General features: G+C 44.6%; 1 protein-coding gene across 4 annotated transcripts in view; it reads left to right on the top strand.

Annotated features, from left to right (window-relative positions):
- Window positions 1-20,333, top strand: part of RALGAPB (Ral GTPase activating protein non-catalytic subunit beta) — a 65,913-nt gene that overhangs the window by 5,135 nt on the left and 40,445 nt on the right. For 2 of the 4 annotated variants that reach the window (XM_054081373.1, XM_054081372.1), the window contains exons 2-10: window positions 1,367-1,579; window positions 2,167-2,369; window positions 5,855-6,018; window positions 6,666-6,852; window positions 10,398-10,529; window positions 11,556-11,734; window positions 14,852-15,000; window positions 15,111-15,327; window positions 20,287-20,322. In XM_054081373.1, the coding sequence (XP_053937348.1) occupies window positions 1,397-1,579; window positions 2,167-2,369; window positions 5,855-6,018; window positions 6,666-6,852; window positions 10,398-10,529; window positions 11,556-11,734; window positions 14,852-15,000; window positions 15,111-15,327; window positions 20,287-20,322 (1,450 nt within the window). In that variant the 5' untranslated portion in view covers window positions 1,367-1,396. The remainder of the gene's footprint in view (window positions 1-1,366; window positions 1,580-2,166; window positions 2,370-5,854; window positions 6,019-6,665; window positions 6,853-10,397; window positions 10,530-11,555; window positions 11,735-14,851; window positions 15,001-15,110; window positions 15,328-20,286; window positions 20,323-20,333) is intronic. The other 2 variants (XM_054081375.1, XM_054081374.1) reach the window with 1 other exon arrangement.

The following is a 20,333-nucleotide window of genomic DNA, read 5'->3' as shown; positions in this document are numbered from 1 at the left end:
CTCACTGGAGTTAGAGCAGATCTCGATCCAGCTAACAATTGTCTTAGCAGACACACTTTTGTGCTGGCTTAGCTTTCTGAATGTTTTGGTCTGTAGGTTAAACTGGCAGTGCACGGCTGGTCTCCTTGAGCTGCCCGGGGAGTGTACCGCCAGTCCCGTGACGAAGTGCTGCCCTTGCTGTGCCGGCCTTCCTGCTGGCCGTGGCAGCTTGCCCTGGTCAGGCTCTCGGGGAGGGGTGTGTGCAGCAGGAGAGGTTGTGTGTGAGCAGTGGTGCAGCGTGACCCCTTGCTGCTGGGGCAGATGGGCATACCCTGCCGTGCTGCTGGACAAGTGCTATCTGAGAGGGACTGTGGAAGCATAGCATAACCTCTGCTACTTCTAGTCTGCCTCTCCTGGTTGTGGTTTCACAACAATGCCAACCTCCTGTCCCAAAGAAACCCTCCACCACTGCACAAACCGAGTCAGTTCACTGTCGGCTCCCTCCAGTGAGGGGAAAACACAAACCTGCAGTTGTGCCGGGAGTGCTATTGAAAGGACAATTCTGTTTCTCATCTAGTAATTTTCTAGTGAATTTTCTGTCCTGAATCTTTGGGACAAATTTGATTAGAGGGTGATTGCGTGTGTATTGACTTCACAAGGATTTGGAAGGTATTAGGGCATACTCTGATGCCTTGGGTTTGCTGCCCGGATGAGATGTTATAATGCAACTATACAGTGATACTGGGTTTACCTTGGGATCCACCAAGGCTCAATTTGTCCGGACACCCCTTCGGGAAAAATGCGCTTTTCATCATCAGTCGTGTTTTTCAACTACCACTTTTGAGTAGCATATGTTTTAGGAGGAAAACTTCATGGATGTACAAAGAGGCTGAATTTTTTGTCTTCTGAGATGAATAAGATTTTCCTGAAAGTTTCCTTTATTTTTTAGCTACTGTTAAGCAGAAGAAGGGAACAAGGTGTGAATTTGAGCTATTTATTTTGGTTTATTTGAACATATTTTTTTATTATATTTTTGTTTATATGAACAAAATACTTGTAGAACTATTCTCTGTTGAACCAAAGATGGCACGTAAGCAAGAGCATCTTCTGCAAGGATGGCGCAAGCAGAAGGTGTGTGAGGTGATGTCAGTTTAAGTGTCTTGGATGGGCTGTTGGTCCCTAGCCAAAACTTTTTGCAAGAGGTTTTCTAGAAAAACACAATGAGATTTTAAAACAGCTGTTAGAATCTCTTTCAGGTGTTCAAATGTCTGACACGGACATGTGCGTCTTGAATTTACATGGGTCCATATGGTGGCAAACATCCTCAGTTGGGGTAACTGGTGTCACAGACATTTCTAACCCTGTCTCTGTTCTCCCTCTCCCCCAGGTGTTGTTTGGGTTGCAGCATAGAGGCACTATGTACTCGGAGTGGAGATCCTTGCACCTTGTCATTCAGAATGATCAGGGGAATACCAGTGTACTGCACAGCTATCCAGAAAACGTGGGAAGAGAAGTGGCAAATGCAGTGGTGCGTCCTCTAGGACAAGCTTTAATTACATCATCAGTTGGAAGTGAGAGCTTACTGAAAACAGACAAAGAAGTAAGTGCATTTTCTTAAAGGTCACAGTTTCCTTCATGTTAGAGTGCCAGCTTAATGATTTTCTGTAGCCCCTTTTATAATTTTCTCTTAGTAGTCCAAATTTTATGAAGAGTGCTGTGTTTTGGAGTTAGTAATCTACATCAGGCTTCTATAGCAGTGTATTTCATGACCTAGTAGCGTTTAGCTCAGCAACTGTACCAGGAAGTTCAGTCAGAAAGCCCTACCCTGCATCAACCAAAGAAATTAGCGGCAACACCTAAAACTTTACTAATTACCTTCATTGTTGGAGCAACAGTATATGACCTTCTATAGAAGTCTTTGGCTAGTACAAGTATTTCCTAGAATTGGAAAATCTTCCATTACAACAGCTCTTGTGTTTTTTTTAAAGAGCTCTCCCTACAGGCTAGACTGAAGAGATTCAGGATTTAGTGGTTTGCATTTATTTGTAATCTTCCCAATGTCAAGATATACAAATTAACGATTTGGCATTGCAGTGTATGTTAAATAGAATTGCCCGTACCACGCAACTACTGTTATTTTGTTGAGATAGAACCAATGTTTATTTGCTAATTACTTTGTTTGGTCAGGTAAAATGGACTATGGAGGTGGTTTGTTATGGCCTGACCCTCCCTCTGGATGGCGATACTGTGAAATACTGTGTGGACGTGTATACAGATTGGATCATGGCTCTTGTGCTACCTAAGGACTCCATTCCTTTACCCGTTATTAAGGAACCAAACCTTTATGTTCAAAGCATTCTCAAACATCTCCAAAATCTCTTTGTACCAAGGTGAGTGTTAGGGCTGGGACACTTGGGATGCTCAGGAGCCTGAAGGTGTAGTGAGCTGTCAAAGAGGCCTGGTGAGCCAGGGAGGCTGTTGATGTTGATAAGACTGCTGTTGTTGCAAAGTTAGAGGGAAGGTGTTCTGTAATTTCAGTAGCAAATGGAGTTTTTGCTGTTGTATTTAGGCAGTTAGAGTTACAGATCGTGGATAGGCTTGAATGCTTGCTGTTCTAAGAACTTCAAGACCCATCCCTAGATGACTGGAGGGCGGGGGAAAAGGATAAATATCATCGCTGTGTGACCACGTGCTTGGTGTGGTGTAAAACTGAGATAATGAAGGCACATCATTGCAGTCCCATGCTTTGTTTACTTGAGACTTGATCCCATTTCTGATGTGCTGGACGATCTCGTGGTAAGCAGCTGCTTTGTGCCTGCACCTTGCTGCCTGTTTAATGGGCATAACTATGCTGACCATCTTTCGCTGGTAGTTTCGGAAGAACCCTGTGGGGGAATACTTCTTATCTGACAGCCTGGTGTTACACGAGACGTCCTGTGCTTCTAGGTTTCGGAGAAATTTATGTTCTCAGAGTGCTTAAGCATCATACTTCGTAGTTTGTGACTCATTTACCTGCTGCTGTTGAACACGCATGTTGGATAAGTAAGAGAAGGTTGGTGTCCTGCAAAACAGTACTTAAATATGACCTGAAATTACTTCAGATCAGTGTATAGTCTGCCTGTAAGTACCAGATCATCTGCTTTTAACAATATTAGTAATGCATCAGTGCAAGCAGTCTTAAAAGTGTTCTGCTGTGCTTAGAGCACTGAACTTTACCTGAAAGCTTTGTTAATAAAGGGCTTGTACAAATTCAGATGAGGAGTTCATTGCTATTTGTAGATTGCTTCAAAGTCTGCACCTGACCTTCATTGTCATTGCTCTTAACTTATGGTGAAAAAGGAATTTTAATTCTCCTTAGTAAAGGCAGTGGTACAAATCTGAGGACAGTCTAATCTGCTTCTGGATTAGATTTCTGCAGAAGTATGTCTCTAAGCTTTGAGATATGCAGAATAGAGTCTGCTGATTGGGAACCTTGATTCCCTTGGGGCTGTGGAGAAGCAATTCTTCACCAGTCCGTTCAGTAGTTCTTGGTATGATCCCTTGACTATTTCCCAGCAGGGGAAAGTCAGTGCTTCTGTAAGCACTGGCAAGTCAGTGCTCCTGTTCCTTGCATGCCGTTGGCACAAGCTGCCATTCCACCCTTCTCTCCCAATTTCATTGATGGAGCTCAGTACAGAGTGGTGGACTGTATGTGATGGCTGTTGAATGAAATAATGAACTTCCAGAGAAAGGGAGGGCTGGAAAATTGTTATTTTAAACGCCCCCCTCCCCAATGGAACTGTTGTATTGTTTTTATTTCAAAAGCCTCTGAGATATGTCTGAAACACCATTTCATGGCTTCTGTCAATGCTTAATGTTCAAGTCCCTACTCTGTTTTCAAGAAAAAGAGCTTAAAGTTCCATTTTTGTCCTGCAGGGAGCTATGTTCAGAATTCCTTCCAGCAGTAGGAAGGCATTCTGTTATGGAAAACAAATGCAGAACTGAGTCGTGCACACCTTGCTTGAGTGAAAGCAAATGTTCATCATCTTATGTGCCTGTGGAGGGGAAGAGGAGAATAATTTCTAATTTCCCCTGATGCAGGTTACTGGTGCTGCTGGGCTCCTGTGGAATGCTTACTCAGGAGCTCTGGTACCTCTGCACTGGACTATCCTGGAAAAACCTCCTGTTCCTGCATTGAAAACACTAAGCCTTTATTATAAGCCTGTGTCTTGTGGATGGTTGTGATTAAAATCGTTTCTGCCCTCATCCTGGTTTCCTGGAAATGATGTAGCTGTTGGTTTGGCCACCATAAAAGTGGTGGCCTGGGGTCGTGGTGAGGTTTTGGACCCCGAGGAGAATGTACAGCTAAGGTGTGAAAGCAGCTGGAAGTGAAGCAGTGCTACTTAAACAGCATCTCAGCAGCATGTGTGTACCACATACAAAGCAAGCGTGTAAATTGTTCTAGTCGGAGTGCTTGGCTCACTCAAATGATTGCACAGACAGGCCTTGAAATACTTGTGGTACTGCAAGATAAGGACAGTGAAAGATGGGTGAGTCAAGTCCCTTTTGTCTGTCTGCTGGGCTGGCTAGAGAGAGGGTGATGGCACCCTGCCCTCCAGCACTGGTCTTCTCTACACCCTGATGGAATGGACACTTCTTGTCTTGGTGTATTCAGTCCCCAGGCACTGCCAGGCTTTCCATCTCCCACAGCCCTATGGTATTCAGGAAGCTGTGCAGGTTACCTAAGCAGTAGTTGTAGTTATGCTGTCAGGTGAAGTTTTGGTGCAACACACTCTTATTGTGGAAGCACAGAAAGAGAATATATGAGCTCTCTTCCCAGGAGCTTGCTATAATGATGCTATAACCAGGACAGAGCTTGCTTGTCCCAAGCTTTGTTGTTCTGCAGAGATTGCCTGTGAGGATCCAGCACCAGCATCAAGCTGAGGACCTGGATTGTCGGTATTCGTTTGCAGTTTTGTATTAGATATTGTCTTGTCTCCTTGGGATCTTGTTTCCACTCCAACTTTTCTTCTATCAAGATGAGTGTTAATATTATTTTTGGTGCGTGTCTGTCAATAAGTGATCTTGATGCAAACTGCTATTCTCTAAGGAGAGCAGATGTCTGTGTAGTTGGATCAGCGTGTACTTGAGATGCTTACCACATAACAGTCCATGTGGTAGAACCCGCAAGTCAAGCATTTGGTAGAAATCCGGTGTTTTGTACCTGTCCTGCCTTGTCTGAGCCAACTGATGGGAAAAGAGTATGCTGCTTTGCTGCTTCTGCAGCACTTCGTGTTGAGTGACTCAGCACTGGCAGTGTGGGACTGGTTGTTATTACGGCACTAACCATGATAATATCAACTTATTCCCTTTCTTCCTTAATCATCCCCTCTTCTTTTAGTCTGAGTTTCTTGTTTAATGACCTCCCTCTAGATTTTATTTTTCCTAAATCCATGAAATTAGGGATAAGAGTTGGATCTACATTTGGAAGCAAGAAGACAACTAGGAAGAATTTAAATTAGTTTGCCAACAATTTTTTCTCCTCATTTGCCACTTACTTTCTAAGTTATGTATGTAACAACTAGTGATGTCTCAACTGCATTCTCATTGTTTGGCCTAAGAGAGGTTCCTTTGGGGCAATAGTTTGTGCTTGCTCCTGGGTTGTGATTATTCTCTGATGATGAGTTCTCTGTCATGTAGAGGAGAAGGTTGCAGTACATCTTTAATGCGGTACTCATTAAGGCAGTGTCAGGGTGCAGAGAAGCACCTTGGCTTGTGTGCTTGGCTTTTGTTCAATAATATTGATGTTTCCTCTTGTAATAGTTCGAAGTTCAGATTATTGTATGCATCGCTTTATAGTTCTTGTTTGGAGACGCATTGTTTTCTTCTCTTGCAGGCCGGACCCAGGATCGAGTCAGATTAGATTGTGCTTGCAGGTTTTGAAAGCTGTCCAGAAACTGGCTCGTGAATCGACAATTATGGCAAGAGAAACCTGGGAGGTTTTGTTGTTATTTCTTCTCCAGATCAATGACACTCTTCTAGCAGCTCCAACTGTGCAAGGTTCATGTTCAACTTCCATTTAGTTCAATTACTGTAAAAACTTTGGGCTCTGCTTGATGTAGAGCTGCCAAGGGAATGAGAGCGAACCTGTTAACTGCTCTTAGTAGCCACCAGAGCATAACACCTCACACCTAATTCTGCTGTGCTGCTCTGAGATAAAGCCTTGTCGGGAAAGACTGAATGGTTTGGAGCTGACTTTTCCTAGAAGTGCTTTTGCACAGCCATGAGTCTGTACAGGAATAGTTCATGGTAAACAGTTTCAGACACAGTTGTTCCCTGTTTGTCTTGCTGAAAGCGCTGCATGTCCCGCTGTTTGGCGCGGCAGCTGGGAAATCACATTCAGTTTATACTGATTCATAAAAAAAGACATCAGTATAGACAGAGTGCACGAGAAGACTGCCTACAATCAAGGAATTCCAGTGTCCCCCCAGTGTCCCATAGTGACACACGTGTGGCTGGGCTTTATCTTTGGCCTGTAAAAAGGTTAATTGGAAGCAATTAAGCAATCAGGAATTACTCTTCAGTGAAAAATGATGGAAAAAAATGAACTTAATCTTTACGCATTTAAACTGAAATCTGCTTGGGGACGTATTCAAAGATCTGTCAATTGAATACTCACTAAAGGCATGCTTTGTTTCTCTTGAAAGGTGGCATTGCTGAGAACCTGGCTGAAAAATTAATTGGTGTGCTGTTTGAGGTGTGGTTACTAGCTTGTACGCGGTGCTTTCCAACACCACCGTACTGGAAAACTGCCAAAGAGATGGTGGCCAACTGGCGACATCACCCTGCAGTGGTGGAGCAGTGGAGCAAGGTCATCTGTGCCCTCACTTCCAGGTAGGAGAAATCCCATGGGAATTAGCACACGTTTATGGGGAGGGGTGTGGTTATACTTGTCTTTCTGTGGAGTTGCTTCTTTATGGAGTGTGCAGTAATCCAAAAGTGAAGGAGCACGACCATGTGAGGGATCTTGCCGGTTCTCCTGGGCTTTTCCTGTTGGTGCATGTGTCTGTTCTGCATGCAAAGATCCGAATTGGATCATCTCTGTTAAATTGTGATCTCTTAGGTATTTAGCACCTCACAGTGTGTGTGTGTTAGTCTCCCTCACTGTAACTCTTTGTGTCCCATGCAGAACAAGACATGACTATTAGTGTAGCATTATGGTCTGTGTGTTTAATGGCAGTAACCACCACAATTATGAGGCGCTTGTTACTAGTGCACGCTGCTGTGCTTGAGGCAACTCCTGCCCTACGGAGCGGGAGCTGTGCCAGAGCTGCCCAGTGCTTGTGCCATGCTGGTGTGGGTGCAGTGGGGGCCGGAGGCAGGCGCTGGACATGGAACAGTGAGGACCTGCAGGAGAGGGCAGGCTGTGGTGGAAGGCCCTGAATAATGGGAACAGTCACAGCACCCTTAGTTACTGGGGTCTTTGTAGTGTGAAACCCAAAAGGGTTCTTTGGCCCTGGAACAGCTGCCCAGGAAGGTGGTAGAGTCCCCATCCCTGGGGATGTTTAAAAGACAGGCAGATTAGGTGCTCAGGGATCTGGTTTAGTAGTGGACAGGTACGGTTGGACTCTATCTCAAAGGTCTTTTCCAACCAAACAATTCTATAATTCCTGTGAAACTAAAGATGCACAAAAATTGCTGCACTCTGAGAAATGCAATAGTATGCTTTGAGTCTGAGACACTTTTAAAATTACCTGTCAAAATTCCAAATGTGGAGAGATTTTTTCCAGCTACTTGTTAAACCGGTGGGAAATAAAGCTGCAATACAAGTTCAGCGTAGTTCCCACACTATTTCTTTAGCTATTTATAGCTTATTAGATGTAACATTGCATAACAGAAAATGTTATGATTCACTGGTCTGAAAAGAACAGCTGTCTCCCAGCCCATGTTGGTGGTGTGCTCTGTGCCCGGACTGCATCTCCTGCTGTTGGTGAACAGCTTCGGCTCTGTTGATGCGCTGTGATCTGCAGGTGTTCTGTAAGGGCTTTGTCTGCTGTGTGATAGGGCTGCTTTACTCCTAACACACAGAAAGCTGAACTCTGAGGCCAAGTTCAGTGGTATCTTAAGCTGAACTTCTAATACTTCAGTGAAGTTCCAGCTTCAAACAGTATTGGTTTAGTAAACAGTTTTCTGGACTGGGTTGTTAGCAATAGTCTGAGAGTAAACATCTCACCTTAAAGCTGTATGGAAATTGTATTGGCCAGTGTGTGCACATGTGCGGTGCCAACCGGTACCATGGCTGGGATTTGATAGCAGAGCGAAACCAGGAGTTGACTTCATAGAATCATAGAATGGTTTGGTTTGGAAGGGACCTTAAAGATCATCCAGTTCCAACCCCCCTGCCATGGGCAGGGACACCTCCAGGGATGGAGCAGCAATGACTGCTCTGGGCAACCTGGGCCAGGGCCTCCTCACCCTCATTTTGAAGAATTTCTTCCTAATGTCTAGTCTAAATCTGCCCTCTCCAATTTAAAGCCATTCCCCCTCGTCCTGTCCCTGCACTCCCTGATCAAGAGCCCCTCCCCAGCTTTCCTGGAGCCCCTTTCAGTACTGGAAGCTGCTCTAAGGTCTCCCCACAGCCTTCTCTTCTCCAGGCCGAACAACCTCAACTCTTTCAGCCTGTCCTCATAGCAGAGGGGCTCCAGCCCTCAGATCATCTTCGTAGACTCCTCTGGACCCATTCCAACAGGTCCGTTATCCTTCTTATGTTGGGCATTCCAGAACTGGACACAGGACTCCAGGTGGGATCTGACGAAAGTGGAGCAGAGGAGCAAAATCCTCTCCCTGTTAGCCACGCATCTTTTTATGCAACCCAGACACTGTTGGCCCCAGGATATGGTTGACTTGGGCAATCCCCATAGATGCTACTTTTATCTACCTAGAGCAATTTATGTCTATTTTAACTATCTTGGATGTGTGCATTCCAATCTATTTCTGTTTCCAGTCGTTCTTGAAAATGTCCCCAGTCTCAGTTACGATTTGGCTGTGTTCCTTGAAAACCTGATTTCTCACAGCTTCTAGGGGACGAGTGGTGAAGGAGGGCAGTCTGCTGCCGTACTGTGGTGTGTGTGAGGTGTGCCCAGGCTCCTCCAGGTTTGTCAGAGCTAGGAATTCCGCAGCGACAACTGGTTCTGGTGTGGTGCCGCTGTGGCAGGAAATGTAGGTGGGTGTCAGGGTGTTGGCATGCAGCTGCTGCCCTGAAGCCAGCTGTGTATTTCTGGTTTGGACCTGAAGAAGGCCTTGTGTCCCTAAAGCTGATTTGCCTTTTGTCCAGGCTTGTTACGGTGGCAGACTGTGATTCCAAATGTGCTTTGAGTGTGCTTCACTGTAGTTGGCTGCAAGTTACTGCAGTGTCTGGGGCTAGGGAAGCACCTGGTGGTAATTCAGCCCCTTTAGCTCTTGGTTTAGGAGTCAGTGTAGACTTCTGCTCTTCTCCCCTTTCTCCTAGTTGTAATGACTTTATCTGCATAAAACTACATGGGTTTAAGTGGGCAATGATGACATTTCTTGTCTGTTACAAGCAACTCTAAGCTTGGAAATAAGGGTGTGGTAACTGAAGCAGGAAATGATTCTAAAAGTGAGTTTAGCTTAGGGAAAGACAAAACTGATTTCTGGGAATGCTGGGATGTTGAGAAGTTGTAACTCGGGTCTTTTCAATCTTTTTAGAGAACACCAAGACGTTGTTGAGCAGGGAAATTGCTGTGTAAGTTGCAAAGCTAGGGATGAAGCAGGGGTCAAATCAGACATGGTGGCTCAGTGAAGCTTTTTGGTGGCTACTCAGGTGTTACAGCCTGCTTAGAGAAGGGTCATCTAAGCAGTGGTCCTCAGGATTCTTCCCTGCTGTGGAGCCCTCTATGCGTTTGCTCTTTACTGCTCTGCACCTCCCAGCTTCTGTGGAAGGCAGTGAATCTTTTTTGGAGAGCTGGCTGCTCTGCAGGTTGCAGATCTCATGCTGCCTGCAGGATGGCACTGAGTGTTGCTCAGGGGTGTACATTGTAAGTCATCATGAACTTGGCATTTAGACCTACGCCCTAATGTGATTTGGACTCCAGCTAAAGAGCTTTGAGGATAAGGGCTTAAATTCTGTTGTTTTCCTTTTCCCCCTCTCCCTACTTGTGCAGACAGGAGGGAGAGCAGCCATGGGATGTCATGCCATACAGGTCTTTGGTTGGGCTGGACCTTTGGGCAGGCTCCAAGGCGTATACCCTTCTGAGCTTTAGGAGGACCAAATGGTTGTATAAAATGGGGATCTCTAGGAAAACTTGGAATGCTGTGTTGTTGCTGACCTGTGGGCTGCCGATTCCTTTGAGGCTCAAATGCATGATTAAACTTTTGAGGATTACTGCCTGGATGACAGAGCTGTCTGCCTTGCTTTCTAGATTGCTGCGCTTTACATATGGACCTTCATTCCCTCCGTTTAAAATTCCTGATGAAGATGCTGGTCTGATTCCTCCAGAAATGGATAATGAGTGCGTTGCACAAACTTGGTTTCGCTTTTTACATATGCTGAGGTATTGTAATTGCAGCTTTCCGTTGTTCCTACTCTTGCATCTTTCCTATCAGTCTGCATGACAAATCAATTATTTCTCCAGAGGTGGCTAAGACTGCACTCCTCAATAAGGGCCTGAAGACTTGTTGTACCAGTGCCTTGCAGTGGCTGGGGCAGGATTGCGAGGGATTTGTTCAACTTCCAACTGTTGGACTCTTTCAGAATTTAAGCTGGTTCATTTAAATTAAAAGATTTAGCTATGTGGCATTTTAGAGGGTCTGAAAAACAAGATTTCAATACAATTCGGATTCTCTGAGATAGCAAACAGGAAAAGCAGAACAATAGCTCCAAGAGATGTACGCTGCTTCCATTTATTCTCCAGGGTGTTAAATTTAGCTACAAAAGATTATTTTTAAGATGGGTGTATCTCTGTTTTTGTGAGAAAGCTATGCAATTAATTTTTACATCCATGTTGCTGTTCCTTAAAAACACAGCAAAGCCAAGCATTATGCTTGGGTTTAAAGATCCTTGGGAATGGCATGGCATTAATGTTCTCAATAGCCAAAATATTCAACTTCCCATATAAACCATTATTTACTAATTAAAGCTAGGTAGATGTTAGGCTGTTTGAAATCTTAATTCCTGGCTAACTGAAAAAACTGTTCTTTTTATTCATTTGTGACAGTAAAGAATGATTTTAACCATGTGAGGACCTCTTAAACAGAGTTCAAAAGATCTGATAAGTAATTAACGTTACTGTGACGGGGGGATTATTTTATCCAGTGTGTACTCTGATTCACTGGATCGTAATAAAATTGTTTGGTGTATTTGGGTAATGTTTGAGATGAAGACAATTGAGTCCTGCCAACCTAGGAAGTGAAAATTGAGATCCCGTGGTGGGGTAACAGCTAAAAATACATTGATGTTGGATACTGGTTTGTGGTGGTGTTATTTAAATGCCTTAAACTATTGCATCTTTAAGTGATTTTAAAAATTTAACAGCTGTTCTTGAACTTACTAAGGTGTATTTTTCTCTTTTTGTGTGCAGTAATCCTGTGGATTTGAGTAACCCAGCCATTATTAGCTCTACCCCCAAATTTCAGGAGCAGTTTCTGAATGTGAGTGGGATGACGCAAGAGCTGAATCAGTACCCCTGCCTTAAACATCTGCCTCAGATATTCTTTCGTGCCATGCGCGGGATCAGCTGTTTAGTGGATGCATTCCTAGGTAATGCTTTTCTCTTACCTCTGGATAGCTAGGACTAGTAGCTGAGTGATTATTTTATTGTCTTCAAACCTGTCTCCTCCTTAAATAACAATTTATCATTTGCAAGTATGTCCTGCAGTTGATAAGGAAGGGGACTCGGATCACTTTGAATGGATCACGCGTATACACAATGATAACTGAACACACAAAGTTGTAGGTGGCCTTAGTTTCAAGTGCAAAACAAATAACTAAGGCTATATCTGAAGTCTAAAATCAAACCGGCCACCTCTTTCCCAAATGGGGCTACTTTCTGTTCTTGTCTACCAGCAATGCAGGTGTTATGATTTTAGCATGTTGTGAGCTCTGACCACTTATAAACATGGCAGCAGCCAGGTGCAATGCCCGTTCTGATGAGACACTGAATTTTGACTGTTGTCTTTGGATCTTTTTACTGCAAGTGCCAACCTTGCTTGGTTTGTGATTAACGTGTGGCTGGTACTGCTGAGAAAGCTGTGTTTTTAATGTCTTCTGGTACCTTAGCAGCTCGGATTTGACTGAAAAATAAAGTAGTTGTAAGCACTGGCTGGTAAGCTGTAGGTAACACTAATAGGACCCGAAATCTAAAGCATTGTTCTTGGTATGCTTCAGGCTTGTTAAAAATTCTTCAGAGCCTATGTGCTGTTGTAAGCTCTGAAGAGCTGCCCAACTCCTGCTTTTTTTTGCTCAGATATATGTAAACAAATGCTGTCATCTGCCAGAAGTGTGAGCTGACGAGAGGCTGTGGGAGAGTTGAGGAAATATGTAAAGAGTGTCCAGAAAAAAGATTGGTTGTGGAGTTATGCTGTTGGCTTTTGGCGTGGTGTTTCTTTGGAAAAACCTCAATGGTTCAGTCCTTTTAAACAAAGCATCTAAAGATCCTCCATTCTCATTGAATTATCCTTTTTGCTAGAGATACATTCTGTGTTTCTGCAACAATATTGCAAGGAAATAGTTTATCAGTACTTTATTCCCCATTGCACAGAAGCTTTTGCCACTGTCCATTTACCTTTTGTAGTAATAGCTTTGTTTAAGAAGCTATGAAGTGTAGTAAAAGAGCAAATGGTGATTTTTTTAATTCAGCTGTAATACTGAACCTTGAAACCTGTTGTGTCTAGGATTCTTCCAGATGTCTTGCCACTAATTTTAAGGAATTTTAGTGATTGCTTTTTACTAGGTGTGAGATTTAAATTATTCAGCAGTCTGTCAAGTAATATCATTATCTGTTAAAGGAGGATTTCATACGGGCAATTTGTGGCCTGGCCTTACAGAAACCTTGTGTTACTCTGTCAAACCTTACAGAAACCTTCTTGTGTTACTCTGTCAAACCCCATCTTCCTGCCTATGACAAGAGGGTTTGGCAATCTGCACTGAAACAATAGTTGTAAAAAAAAAAAATAAGTAAAAATAGTCCAGCTGTGCATTGGTGTGGCTTCCTCAGCAGTGGCCTTTGTCACCGGGTAAGCTGAGGTAAAATGGTTTATATAAGCTTTGTATTGAGGAAAACCATGCTGTATCCAAGGTTTTTGTGAAAGTGTGGTTGGTAATTAATTTTTGGTGGAGAAAACAGTTTGAAATGTGAGAGTGGTGAGAGGACATCCTGCGGTGGATGTGCTCACATCTCTGCAGGGAGAGCTCTTGTAGAAAGTTCCATTGACCCACTAGTTGTGGTGTGGTGCTTTCTGTGTTCTGGCCTTGGCTGCCTGAGACCACGTAAACAACTTCTTGCTGGGATGCAGTGTGAGGTGGTGGTGTGTGGGGTTGAGGTCTTCCACGCTGCCTGGCTGTGGAGCGCTGCTGTGCGCCCTGGCAGCCCAGCCTCTCCTGTGAGCATGCCAGGAGCTTTGCTGTCTGCTTGAACTTTTGGGTGCTGAATTGGAGACTTTAGAGTTCTGAAGGTCTTCTATAGCAAGATGAAACACCTAGGGTGATGGTTGCCCACCTGGAGCGCGAAGATAGACTGCAGACCGTAATGCCATCAGCACAGGAGAGCTCTTAGTGACATTAAATTCCAACTGTGTGGATGTGAGAGTGCTCAGGCAGATGGGAGCTGCAGTGTGGACTCCTTCAGCTAAGGCAGAAGGGCAATCTCATTGCCTTCTACCCCAAGGGCCAAAGAACATGGGTTTTATTTCCCCTCCCTCATATGTACCTACATGATGTACGTTTGGCAAAATACTGCATCCTTGTTTCCAAAAGAGTGTGCCAAACCAGGACATCTCACAGGGTGTGCTGTGCCCCCTGTGTGCAGTGTCACACTGATGGTTTAGCGGGAGCCATTCTGTAAGGTGCTATGAAAAGTTCTTGCGTCAAAAAAATCAGCGTTAAATCTCCACACTGCAATTCCCCGCTTGATTTTTCAAATGGAGTGTGAGGTTAATTATGCTTATTAAAAGGAGAACAACTGGGGTTTGTTACTTTGGGTTTTGCAGAGGACAGTTGCCTCCAATTCGGCAACTGGGAAGAGTAGCTTTATATGCTACAAGTGTTCTCCTGCAGCTGGGTAAAGAGTGACCTACCGTCCTGCTGCTGCCAGAAATACTTTACTTGTTCTGCTTCCCTGTTGCATCTCTTGTTCTTACTATTTGGCTGTTCAGCAACCTGGTTCAGTTCACAAGACCGACAGAAAACTGCATGATGGATGGGTTTCATCTTAATTCACTGAGCTGAGATAGCTTTGAAGATTCTGACATCTTAGAGATGTCTTAGAACGAGGTGTGGGAAGTGTGGTTGTGAAAGAAAGGCAAAGGTGAGAGACATCTGGATTTTGGTGGGAGTGAGCTGTTTGGATTTCAGAAATGAACCTCACCCTTTCCTCTCTGCCTCCCTCTGGACTTGGTCCTCCTGTTTGCAGTTTCCCATGTTGTTAAGGTTTTTTGCTTTTTTTTTAATCATTTACTTATCTAATGTAAGCAGGATTTTCTTTTGCTTATGCCTTTATTTCTGATAAATAGTTGAAGGGGAGAGATGCTTTTCTTCCTGCTAATTTGGGGACAGGGGAAAGATTTGTCTGTACAGAAAGCCCAGGTGCTCACTAGCTGGGATGCTGTGTGTGAGCCTGCGGAGTTCTTGCTGAAAGCTTGCTTTGTTCTTGATTTGCAGGTATTTCACGGCCCCGGTCTGACAGTGCACCACCCACGCCGGTGAACAGGCTGAGCATGCCCCAGACCACGGCCACCAACACCACTCCACCCCACAACCGCCGGCATCGGGCAGTGACAGTGAATAAAGCAACAATGAAGACCAGCACTGTAAGATTTCATCTTCTAGATCTCGGCACCTGACCCTTTTGATAATTTCCTTTATTACAGGAAGTAATTTTCCTGCTTCCAGGAGCTGATCTGTTCTTCTGTTCAAATAGGTAACTACTGCACATCCTTCAAAGGTGCAGCACCAACCCTCATCTACTTCTCCGCTCTCTAGCCCAAACCAGACAAGTTCTGAGCCACGGCCACTACCAGCTCCTCGCAGGCCAAAGGTTAACAGCATCTTGAACCTCTTTGGATCATGGCTATTTGATGCAGCATTTGTTCACTGTAAACTTCATAATGGAATAAACAGAGACAGCAGCATGACTGGTAAATATTACTGAGAAATAGACGTATGCTTTTTTCCTTATTTTATTGGCATTTCCTACCTGCAAGATTAACATATGCATAATCCAATAAAAAAGACCTGCAGTGCAGTGTTGTGGTTAACCCCTCCCAGCTGAGCCAGCACCTGCTGTTAGCTGAGCAGGTGGCCAGAGGCTTGGAAATTTAAAAAAATCCTTTTTTACTATGAAAAGCTCCTTTGCTCTAACAAGCATGGCAGTCCCGGTGGTGGTAGTGGGGAAGACTTTATTAAGTGAAGGGTATAATGTGCTAAGAGTCCATTTCCTCATTTGAAATCTGCTTGGGTATCTAGGGAACAGTAAGTTTTTACAGAGACTCTTTAATGTTTGGAAAATTTTCAGATATCGCTCCAAGTACTGCATGAAATAGTACTCGGCTTTGTTTTTGGAGAGCATTCTGAAAAGAGAAGTCTTTAAAATAGCAAATGAAACTGCTGTCTTTCAGTGAGGGTTGCTGTGTGTTTCCGTGTTGGGCTCAATACCATGGTTGTCATCAGTCCTCAGCTGCTGGATGTGACTTGTCTGCTGTGCTGCGCTCAGCATTAGCAGTTGGGTGTTTTGAGACCTGATGGCTGACTTAGTGCTCTGCTCACAGAGGCTCTTTAGCTCTTTTCTTCCTTTTGATGATAATGGTCAGAGAAGAATAAACTTTGCCACTCCTTGTGGTTTTTTCCTGTTCTGCACGTAGCGTTTTGGATGTTGGCTGAATTCTTCCAAGAGCACAATCTGTCAAGAGCTCACGGGCCTAAGAAAGGAAAACAGGAGGAAGAGGTTTGATGGAGCCTCTTGAGTTTCTGATGGGACCTGACAGCAGCAGTGTAACTGATAATCTTCCTGGTTTGTCGAGTCACAAATCCCTGTCTGGAGGTGATGGGTTTAGTATGTGGAATCTGTTCAAAGTGTTTTTAGGTTTGCAGCACGTGGATTTTGAAAGTGTTCAGTTGAGGGTTTCTGTGGAGAAGGCTCAGGTCCCTCCATAAGAGGCCCATGGCATGTTATTGGAGAAACCGCTGAGCTTAGCAAGGAGTAAGGTTTAATTTGAGGGCGTGTTTGTAGCGTATGCAGCTCATGTATTTCTGTATTTAATTCTTTTGGGGTTGATTGCATCATTTTAATTAGCATAGCCTGTATCCTGAGCAATTAGTGAAGTGCTTATCCTGAAAAGGGTGTCAGCCGAGATGCTGCTTATGCAACAGCATCAGCTGTTGTGATCCTAGCAGAAGTCACCCCAAATCAAAATGGTTGGCTTCTTGAAGGGCTTCCAGGGCTTTCTGTTCATATATCCCATGTCTTCAGTCACCAGCTGCAGTCAGAATTGTCATCTTGCAGGCCTTGCAGTGAGGCTTCTTAGTTTCCTGAAAACTAGAAACAACTGTTTAGAAAGCGCTTGATTCTATTCCTTCTCCATGCTCTTCTGAGCTGTCTGTAGTGAGACCAGTCTTCCCATGCTGCACATTGTGCCGCTCACTGGCAGCAGTGCTTCTGAGAGAATTATGTTGGCGGAGACCCAGAAAACTGGCTGTGTTGTGTCCTGCTTTTCTAGCTATTTGGAAGACAGAATTAACTTGGGGAATTCAGTCCAGTTGAGTTTTTTTTGGCTCATGAGTGTTGTTACTGCTGCATAAAGTACTGGTCACAGCGACGTCATGGGAGGCTGTCGGAGGGAGAGCGAACTGTGGATGGACCCATACTGCTGGAACTCAGTGGAGATACACCGAAGTCCTATTGCATGATCTATCCTTTTGGATAAATCCTTTGGCTCAGCATCTGCTTTAGGTTGGAGAATGTATTGAGCCTTGTAAAGGGCTAGGCTCCTCCAGTTCCTCGTTGGCTTGAAGCATCAGTGTCTTAAATCAGGTTTAAGACTAAACTGGAAAGCTTGTGTTCTGGGATTCCAGTCTGTGAAGCTTGGTGCCTCCAGGTGAGGTCTTTTTCCTCCTGGAACAGCATAAGGCAGGAGGTGCTGTGCTGGACTGAGGTGGCAGGGGGTTTGTGCACTGTGGTCCCACTCCATCACACAAGTGAGGCCCATCAGTAATGATCAGCTCTGTGTGTTGTCCCCATCTGTCTGCCTCTGCTCACATTACCCAACGCAGATGTGTCTTGAAGAGACGGCAGCAGAGAAGGGACAGTTAGCTGTATGTCACTGTCCTTCTGCCATCCTCTGTAGCCTGGTACAGTAATGCCTTTGTAACCAGCGTTTACATTCTTGCCCTATTTGCCACTGCTGTTGATCATTTTTGTGTTGCCTTCAGGGAGCACTATTATTTTTGTGGATACTTCAAATATTTTACAATTGGGAAGGGTCTGCACTTAACCAGCTTTGCTGTTCAACGTTATCTTCCACAGGTGCACACATACTGCTTTTCTTTTGGGTCTGGGACTGCAGCTGTATAAGATCTCAACTGCTCTTAACCCTTCTAATGTTCCGTTTGCTTCAGTGCCATGGGGTTAAGGATTTCTCTTCTCTAGCTCTCCAATATGATTTCTCTGTTTCATTCCTGACTGTAAATGAGGCCCACTTTGAGAAGGAAAGAGGTGAAATCTCACGATATGGATTGCTCCTTGGTCCTGCAGAGATCCGTGCCCTGCAACACCTTCGTGGAACACTGCATTTTCTAGTGTGCGTTTCTGATTCCTCTTTGGTCATGTGATACGTTCTCAGTGCGAAACTATATGGCACGGTTTTAAAGAGGTATTCATAAGCTAAATCTGAGTGCGTAACAAGTCACCCTGGGGATGGGCTGTGGCGTCAGGTTCTAGTTCAGGATTTAGTTCAAGTCTTTTAAACAAACCCTGCTGATTCACACGGACTGGCACATCCTCTTCCTCCCATCTTACAACAAGAGATATTTTTTGATGAGTATTAGGAAGTAAAGAGCAGTTGATCAAGGTCAATGTGAATGAGTACCTGCCTACCCTTGCTTTCCTCCTTGTCCTGAAGCCTCACATAGCTTTCTTCTTGAACTCTTTAACCTGCAGGAGCGAAGTCAAGAAAAATAACTGGTGGAAAAAACGTGCAGCTTTTTGTAGGTTCTGAGGTGAAAAATACCTAGATGGGTGGAAGGGTAGCTGAACTTGCTCTGCTTGACCCTGCTTTGGTGGGGCTGGGGGCTTGACTACATAGTCTCCAGAGGGTCCCATCCGACTTTGGCTCTTCTCTGGCTCTGTCAGTATAGCTGCTGCCCCACTGCCATTCAATTTTGTTGTCTTCATTGGTGAACTTTTTGTTGTACCACCCCTTGTATGGTTCAGGGTACTCATAGGTGTTTGATGCTTGTGGTGGCTGTTAGTTTGTCTGTCTCTCTTTGAGAAGAGAGTGTTGTTCCTTCCCACGAGATTAGCTGGAGGTCATCTGTGTATGTCTGAGTGTGAGTGGAGTGCACCACCTGGAAAGCAGCCTTCCTGTTTGCTCTTTGAGCCCCATCCTTCAAGATGGGCTTGTGTCGTCGTTTGGATTCTGAAGCAAAACAGGGATCTTGCTGTCATTGGTGAAATGCTTTTGTGCCTCGAGTGCCCTCTGTTGGGGTTCAGTTTCTGCATCTGATCTTAGTGGCGAAGCTCTATAACTTTATAGCAGGCAGCTATGAACATTGCTCTGTATTGTGGTGAGAGAGGAAAAATGGTCTGTTCGGAAACACAGAGTTGGCTTGAAAGGCGCTGGGTCCTGCTGGTGCAGGTTTTGGAGATGGCTGCATGGTGTGTATTTAGCTGTTGGTGTGGCATAGATGGTCCCAGTGACTGGTGCTGGAGAAAAGGCCTTCATAAGAAGCGCACTGCAGAGCCTCTGTCAAGTTTACCCTGAATGTGCTGGCTCTGCATACCTGTGCTGAGTATGATTTTGCTGGCGGGATGTGTTTCAGATGAGCTTGGCTGTTTGGTGTGTGCTGCTGCTGGTTGCTGTCTTCAGCAGCTTGTGAGAACTGGGAAAAGTTGTGAATATCTTGTGTGTGCGTATCAGCAACTGAATCTTCTAATCTGGGCTCATTCTTAGTCCTTGTACCTGAAGAAGTCTGTCACGAGCCAGCCAGCTCTGTGTTACAGCAGCTGGAAGAGTCTTACCTGGGCAGGTTGCTGGCAGTGGGGAATCTTGGGATCACCCGATTGTCATTAATATCCCAAAGAATGCTTCTGGGGGTCTAGCACAAACTACAAACTGTAAGAAGCCCTGATTAGGGACATCTAGGGTCTTGCTGAGGGGCTTGGTCACAGCTCTTTATCTGACACTGCACAGCTAAGAAGCAGCTCTGAGGAGGTGGTGACATGCTCTTCTGGGACCTGGCTGCTGGAGCCTTTCCTCTCTTCTTCCTCTGGAGACTGGTTTTGAGATGTTGGTATTTCTGGTAGTGTTCTGCCTGTTTTTCTGCTCTGTGAGATTGTGGATTGAGCTGGTGGCCAGGGGAGGTGTGCCCAGGTCTGTGGGCTGCTGCTAAGGTTTTCTAACGGTTTGGGTTAGGGACTAGGGGAGCTGTAATGCAATCCAGAACCCATGGCTTGGAAGCAGGAGCATTGCTGGGAGGAGGCTCTGCAGGTAAGTAACCTTCCCTCCAAACTGATTCCCGAGTCCCAGGAGCCTTAGGACGCTCTGTATACAGCACAGCGTAGGGAAATGTCCTCGAGCTGGGAAGGGTTAACACAGCCCTCTGAGGAACTGATGTGCAAGGGTATGAAGAGCTCTGAACATCCTTAGTATTCTGTAACTTTTTGTTCATTGTTTTGCATGGTACTTTCAAACCCATAATTTTGGACCCGAATGCCGATTTCCTGTGTGTTTAATGAGCTTGCTGTATCATAAAGCTTTTAATCTATTTTTTAAAAAAGCTAAAAGCTTCTTAACTTATATTACGGTTTCACCATCTTAAAAGTATTTTATAACTACTGCTGTCCTTTGATTTGTTTCCATTTTATTTCTATTATCTTGCAGCATCTTTTATCCAAATTCTTCTTTCTTATAAATCTTGTAAGTAGGAA

The sequence above is a fragment of the Cuculus canorus genome, chromosome 16 (assembly GCF_017976375.1).
Source record: "Cuculus canorus isolate bCucCan1 chromosome 16, bCucCan1.pri, whole genome shotgun sequence".
Taxonomy (NCBI): Eukaryota; Metazoa; Chordata; class Aves; order Cuculiformes; family Cuculidae; genus Cuculus; species Cuculus canorus.
The sequence above is the reverse complement of the archived record's forward strand: the minus strand, read 5'-3'. Positions and strand labels throughout refer to the sequence as shown.